The sequence below is a fragment of the Bombus vosnesenskii genome, unplaced genomic scaffold (assembly GCF_011952255.1).
Source record: "Bombus vosnesenskii isolate JDL3184/JDL3185 unplaced genomic scaffold, Bvos_JDL3184-5_v1.1 scf7180000015148, whole genome shotgun sequence".
Classification (NCBI taxonomy): domain Eukaryota; kingdom Metazoa; phylum Arthropoda; class Insecta; order Hymenoptera; family Apidae; genus Bombus; species Bombus vosnesenskii.
The window spans coordinates 36058-43310 of record NW_022883852.1 but is presented as its reverse complement, the minus strand read 5'-3'; the positions used below and the strand labels follow the sequence as shown (position 1 = coordinate 43310).

The 7253-nt window shown below is 38.7% G+C and overlaps 1 protein-coding gene across 1 annotated transcript; it reads right to left on the bottom strand.

Annotated features, from left to right (window-relative positions):
* Positions 1 to 4908: 4908 nt before the first annotated feature.
* On the bottom strand, positions 4909 to 6693 carry LOC117241000. Its single transcript, XM_033507002.1, has one exon. The coding sequence runs from the start codon at positions 6691 to 6693 to the stop codon at positions 4909 to 4911; it is 1785 nt and encodes a 594-aa protein (XP_033362893.1).
* Between the last annotated feature and the right edge of the window lie 560 nt (positions 6694 to 7253).

Here is a 7253-nt window from a genome sequence, read left to right as displayed (position 1 = left end):
TCAGCTTCTCCTGGTAGATTGTCTTCGTCTTCTTTCGTTTCCAATGGCAGCATCCGCCTTGGATGAACGATGCTGCTTCCTTGGAATCTCCACTATGTCGCCTATCCGCGTATTCCATTAGACCGACCTCAGTCAGAATTTTCTTCGTAAACATGGAACAATTTAAGCTATGTCGAGCATGTACCACGCGTTATATCGTCTGTCTTTGTCTTCCACCACTATACTCATCGTAATTTTTATTCCAATATGGCTTATCGCGTAAAAGTTTTTTATCACAAACAAGTTGCTTGGTCGAAAACTGGAAACATCAGCAACTATGGTGGAGCTATGGAAAAGCTAGCTTCCTGTTTCCATGACCAAGAAATATGTTGTCAAGATCGTCATTCTGAACAACTTTTTCTTATACATATAATAGGCTCCGTTTTAGTTTTAGAGTTGTACACAAACGTATGTTTGATAGTGTATATGAATTTTCTTTTTATATTTTCTACAAAATTGTACATTAACATAACATAATACATTAATCGTACATTAGACATAACAAATCCACTGATTAAATACTTATTCGTGTAGCTTAGTATTTTTCCTTCTTTTTTAATGTTACTGGATTATAATCGCCTATTTAACTAACCTGGAATTCCTTGGAATTCAGTGATTGTAATTTTTGTTACTTTTTCCAATGTTTATAATGTATGATACTGTAATATCGTAAGGTAGTTTGAACTAGAGATCGGTTGAAAATAGAAAAAAACCGTATACGTCGACTTTCTGTGGTTCGTTTACATTTAAGAGTGCCAACGTGATTAAAGTCACCTAGTTCTTACATAGGTGTGAGGAAAACAATAGACAACGTTAGACGAGAAGGACGGTTTCGTTTTTCAAGGCGTCGAAGAGTAGAGTTGATAGAGCTGGGGGGGGTTAAGGTTGATTCGTACAAAAAAAGGCATGTTTTTGTGAATTTTTTCTGACGATACAGTTAAAATTTCTTTCTTAAAATCAATAGTACATTGAAGTATGACATTCGAAGAATATTGTGTAAAATTTTCACGGAGAAATATTAAAAAATACGGCAATGGCAGCAATTATTCGGGCGTGTCTCGGAAAAAAGTATAATTGCAGTACCCCTCAGAACTTGGTGCTGGAGCATCAGAAATCAAAAAGTTGAAGTTCATTCGTTAGCTAACAGCCATCCCCGGGTAACGCTGCGAAGGTTTTTTCGAAATTTTAATTGTTAACTTTTTCCGAACACTTTGAAGGGAAAAACGCGATTTTGTGCGAAAATTTTCGGCTAATTTGTTATTTCAAAATAAAAATAATTAACAAATTTGAAAAGTTTCTGTAGCGTTACCTGGCAAATTATATACAGAAATAGTCTTCAAAATTTCAAAAGGATGGGTGCAGTAGTTTTGAAGTAATTGAGGGCACCGACTTTGAAAACGTGAGTTGTGGGGAAACCGCTTTAAAGTTTTGAACACTAAAAAATCTGGTATAAAACGTTCATAAACGAATTTTATCGGCTTACCTCTTCACTAGCGTAGCAATTGTTGAAAAGACTAATAAAAAATCAATTATCCTATAATATTTTTCACGATCATTCGTAACCTGATCTTCAACGGTCACTTATATTTTTTATCTGACGCGCTACTTGTTAAAGTGCCTTCGTATTATGCGGAGGTGCAATTTTTCTAGGTCGATATAATCTCGAACTAGTTGATTGTCTATCATATCTAGTAACTTTTAGGCATTTTAGTAATAATTTAACACAAAACATAATGAAAATTGAATATTTACTCCTACACTAAATTTTTTACTCTACACTGACAAAATATACAGTACAGGTATAAGGAGGTTTGTACTTAAGTCGTTAAGTACCATAAATAGATCTGGAGGTAAGATTAGGTATTATATGGAGAAAAAAACGTCTGCGAAGTAACAATAGCACGCTTGGATCGGGTAGGTAATAAAATCCGCCATGTACAAAAATACTCGTAACTTCGTCAATTTTGCTCCAATCGACTTGAAATTTTGACACAATATTCTTAAGATGTTATGCATTCAACTAAAAAATGCCAAAAAAATTTTAACACCCCCCCCCCTAATCGAGACACCGAAGAGTAGAGTCGAGAGAATTGATAGAGTTGTTAGAGAGAGAGAGAGAGTGTGTGTGTGTGTGTGTTAGATTCGTTGTGACGAGAGTGACCAAATAACTGTAAAGTTAAATAAATATCGTTTTCTGTCCAATTTATATTTGTATATTCAATTTAATATTAATAAATTGTGAGCAATCGGGAAAAAATTTCCATCTTTATTTTCCGATATTACAACACCAAACATAATTTTCAGTTCTTTCTGATTCTTTAATGACAGATGATTGACATTTTTTGTTTCACTGACGTGTGACAATCGCAAAAATTTTCAGGGTCCCATAATTATGTGTTGAAAATGACAACGTATGTTCTCGCTCGCCATCTATATGCTGACGGCTAGTTACAAAAGGGAATAACTAGAAGATGTTACTAGACACGGCCGATAGACCAGATCGATAGTTGAAGACATCCTTTTCGTTCATTCGTTCGTGTCCCTTCCAAGTGTGTGCAATAAAGGTTTTTCGACTCCGAGAAATGTGGTGTTTTCCATCCGAATAATAAAGTAATAACTAAGGCAATCCTACCTCTAAATATAGATATAACAACATTATGTTACCATAGTTTAGAAAGACCTGCCCTAAACATCTCAACTCAAAAGTTATAACAGTTAAAAGTTAGCTAAATTATTAGGTTGTTCCAAAAGTTACTTTCATTTTATGAGGAAATAGTAGATGCACGACATTTTTTGTTTTACATTATTTTACTGAAATATAATTAAGTGAATTATAATTATTAAATATAATCCAATAAAATAATATAATAATTTTAACAACAATTTTTAATAATTAGTTTTGATAATAATTAATCAATTATAATTCGAAAAGAGTCGAATATAAAACGAAAGGGATCAAGAAATGCTATGGGATAGTTACGCTATAACGAATGTTCTAACGATCTTTCATTGTAGTCCAAACGTTTTTCCATTCTTCTCTTTGGGTTACGTAGCTCTTTCGTTATGTCTCTTTCTGTAATTTTTTAATTTTACAGAATACAACGTTAGCACAAACGTGGAAGAAATATGAAGATACACTCCGAGATAACAAAATATAAAGCTTCAAGAGTGGAGATATGTACTCCGAGATAACGAGATAAAAAATAAAACGTTGGATGCCTTGAGCCCTAGTAACAACGCAAGAACACACACTGCCTTTTAAGTTCCAATAAAAAGTTTGTGAAACTCAGAATGAGTATTATGAGCATGGATGCTATTTAAACGTCGAAATCTATGTAATAATATAAGGCAATTACTTTTTACCTTTTGGGATGCAATGTATAGGAATCGATGTATCTACCTGTTTGATTCGCATTATTAAAAATCTTGGAAGTAACTTTATCAATTCCAGGACAGATTTCCTGATGTACACATATCATCGAGAGATAAATGTCGCCTGTTTGGTATAAACAGTTTTTGTTTCGATAGATAAAGTCTCGAAAGAATTTCCGAATTGAATTTCTGAAAATCTATGAATTTATGAAAATTCATATCTCGTGTTAGAATCAACAGATTCATTATCAAGGAGAATATTATAACCTGCATTAAAGAAAATCCTGCATCACAGCGCCAGATGATCACTGTTTTATCTAGAGATACTAACAAAGCTATTATCTATTAAATCTAAAATATTCATTCTTGAATCGATGATAACAAGATCTATGAATGATGTGGTTTTGGAACAAAATGCGATATAGGATCTATGAAGTTGAAGCTGCAACTGTTTCTGGCTGTCATGCATTCATTCGTTGACTTCTCATTTCTTCGCGTTTGTATCTCTTCAGATATCTTCTTCTTTCGAACAGTTTCACTCATGAAAAGCTAAATATCGTAGGATACGCGAAGGGAACAGAAACTCAATCGGATAGAAAAAGCCAAATATAAACCAATACAAAAACTATGTATATTATATTAATATCTCGAAATATAACATCCGTTTCGGTTCATATAGAACCGAGGAGAACAACAAAATTAAATAAAAAAAACTCCACGATTATTGTTACGCAAATTGCCAAATTCCATATGTTCGAAATTGAGATCTCCTGCAATAAAATAACAATTATTTAAAAAGATATATAATATATATATAATAATAGAAATAATATCTATAATAATATATATGATATAAATTATACAAGTACGTCTAATTCATTGGTAAACTCGGTCTTTGCTGAACAAGTTGCATAAACAGAAGTAATAAAGAAACTAGTATTCTTGGCGATTCTGATTCTAACTATTGCGAACTTTATTTTAGTTCGTTTTACTCCGCTACTAATGTAATATCGTGATATAATGTGTTTACAAAGAGTGGACAATAGAGATGTTAATCAGACAGAAAAAGACGATTGTTGTTCAACCTGAACTATTCACACCAAACGTACAGAAAACAGCGCAATCCACACTCTCTCGGCAACGCCACTCGCAACCTCCGTCTCCGCCCAACTCGCACTCTGCTCCTCGACTCGCACTCTCTGCTTTTCGACTGCCTCTCGGGCCGTTGTAGCGCTCTATTGTCTATTGCTGGGCCCACCGCACACGTGTTTTACAGACGCTCGTAGCCAGGGTCACGAAGGTCTTTTCGGCTATTTACCTATTTACCTGAAGGGCCCGGTAATGCGTTGATGGAGCCGACAGCGCCTCGGCTCTCGCGACATTGTCTGTAGTTAGCTCGACGTTTCTTGGGCCTTTCGTCCACGATACTACACTCGGCCATCCTGCAATAACATCTGCCCTCAGATGTTATGTTCGCTCTCGCTATCGTCGGATGCGTCACTTTCGGCGTTTAGGACCCAAGGTTTCATAAAATCGAGGTGTGTGCGGGTCCTTCCTTCGGTACTGCTTCGCACGCTTGCTTCTTTTCTTGTAACTTCGACGATTCTCTTCTTGAGTTGCGGCGATCTTCCTCTTCGCGTCCTCACGTAGCTCGCGACGTTGTTCTTCAAACCTCGCGGCCCACTCTTCGTCGATCAGCTTTCTAATCTTCGCCTCTTCCCTGACTTGCATTTCGACCCCGACCAGTAGCTGGAAAGGAGTCTTCCCTGTGCTTCTGTTTACGGTGGAATTCAGGTGTTTCTGAACCTGGTCGACATGCTGCCCGTTCCCCCTCGGCGCCAGTCTTCGCGGTCTTCGCGCTACCGGTTTGTCGCTTTTCAGAACTATCTTTGCGGTTATTCCGACGTCTCTCTTCTTCTCCGGCCTATACCCTTTAATAATATCCCGAATGGCTTCACGGTAATGAGGTTCTCGTACATGCGACAAGTCGATCTCGTCGGATTGTTCTATCGCGTTTACCCTCAGTACATCCGGCGCGTCCTCGTGACCGTCGGTCTGATCGTCGAGTCGTAAAAATGTCACCTCGCGCCGTTTGACTCGCAACTCTACCTGGTCTAAAAAATCGGTACCTAAGAGTAGACTGTGTCTTGTCATTACCTTATTCGAGACAACATGCAGGGTGACAGTAAAGTCGTACCCGTCGACCGTCATTACCCTTGTAAACTCGCCCCAGGTACTATTGCCAGCGGAACCAAAACCATCAAACCTAAGTTTGCAGTTTCCCAGAGGTGGTGATCCTAACCTCGCATACTCATCCGCTCGTATGAACGTAAGGTCACTACCTGTATCCACTAACGAGACAAACCTGCAGCCATGTATCGACACGTCCTTCAAGTACTTTCCCTTTTCGGATCTTGACACTGCGCAAGTCTCTTTCGGTCGTGCCGTACACCTCGCTGCAATATGTCCAAATCCGCTGCACTTGACACACATAACACCTTCTCCCCTCTCCGGACACTTAACCCTTAGATGATCCTCACTACCGCAAATGAAGCATCTTCTTTTCTTCATTGCGTCTACAGATTGACTGGGCTTCCCGTTCTTCTGGGTTTTAGCCGGCTTCACAATCGACTTTGTTCTGCGACTCTTCTGCTCTTCGTACATCACTAACCTCTTCCTCAACTCTTTGATTGACGTCGCGCCGTATAATATAGCCTTATTGTTCTCGTCGTCTATTATTCCATCCACTATGTATTCCACCTTTGTTTCCTCCTCCATGTCCACATGGCTGGCTATTTCGAGCATACGGTACATGTAAGCCAAACATGCTTCATCACTCTCCTTTTTCGTTTCTTCAAGTTTCTGATGAACTTGCCTACTGTTGACTTTTCTCGAAAATTCTTTCACTAGCCCCCTCTTCAACTCATGCCACGTTCTGGCATGACACTCGAAGCTCGCGAATATTTTCGCTGATCCCTTCAGCAGCTTCCTGGCGTAGACTGCCTTCTGCCCATCCGACCACATGCACGTATCAGCGACTTCCTCGAACGACTCGAACCATCGTTCGACATTTTCACCTTTGTCGCCACTAAACGACTCTAATGCATCCGCGACGTCTCTAAAACTCAGTGTCGAACCAACGCATGCCCTTCGACAATATTCATCGCGGTCCTGATACACCCTTCGCGTATCTCTTTTGTATCCTCTTGCGTTTTTCTTGTCATCTTCATCCTCACTTTCGTCGTCGCTTTCTTCTTCCAACGATATGTCGTTGCCATCCATGGCCGCTTGTAGCCGTGCGCGTAATTCTACTTTTCTTCCCGTCGTTTTTAAACCCAAACTAGCGAGGCGCTCCTTCAACTCCTTCGTATTCATTTTCTCAACATCTTCATCTTCGTTACAATCACGCTCAGCTCTCTGTACATTTTCTAAATCTCGTTGACCGGTTAGCTCTTCACCGCCCGTCGATCCCTTAGGACACGATTGTCCAGCCCTACACGCCCGATTCAGCCTTGCAATCAGCACTGACCTCGCACCCGATATAGGGAGGTTCATTCGCGCGAGCTTACTCCTCAGCTCCTCCAGCGTCGAACCCTCTTCACCCGACAATCGTTTTGGACTTAAAAATAAATATCGTTCCACTTTTATTATTTTTATATTAGTATTAAAAGCGAATACGCACTCAAAAAGCGCTTAAGACTTCATCTGCATACTGTGTCATTGCGGAACAGTAATTTTAAGTATTTTTTCACTTTCTCCATGCTGTTGTTTCAATCTTGCTTTGTTTAACGAAATTAAGATTATAAAGTAAGGTAACTAAAATAATAAGTTAGACAAATGTG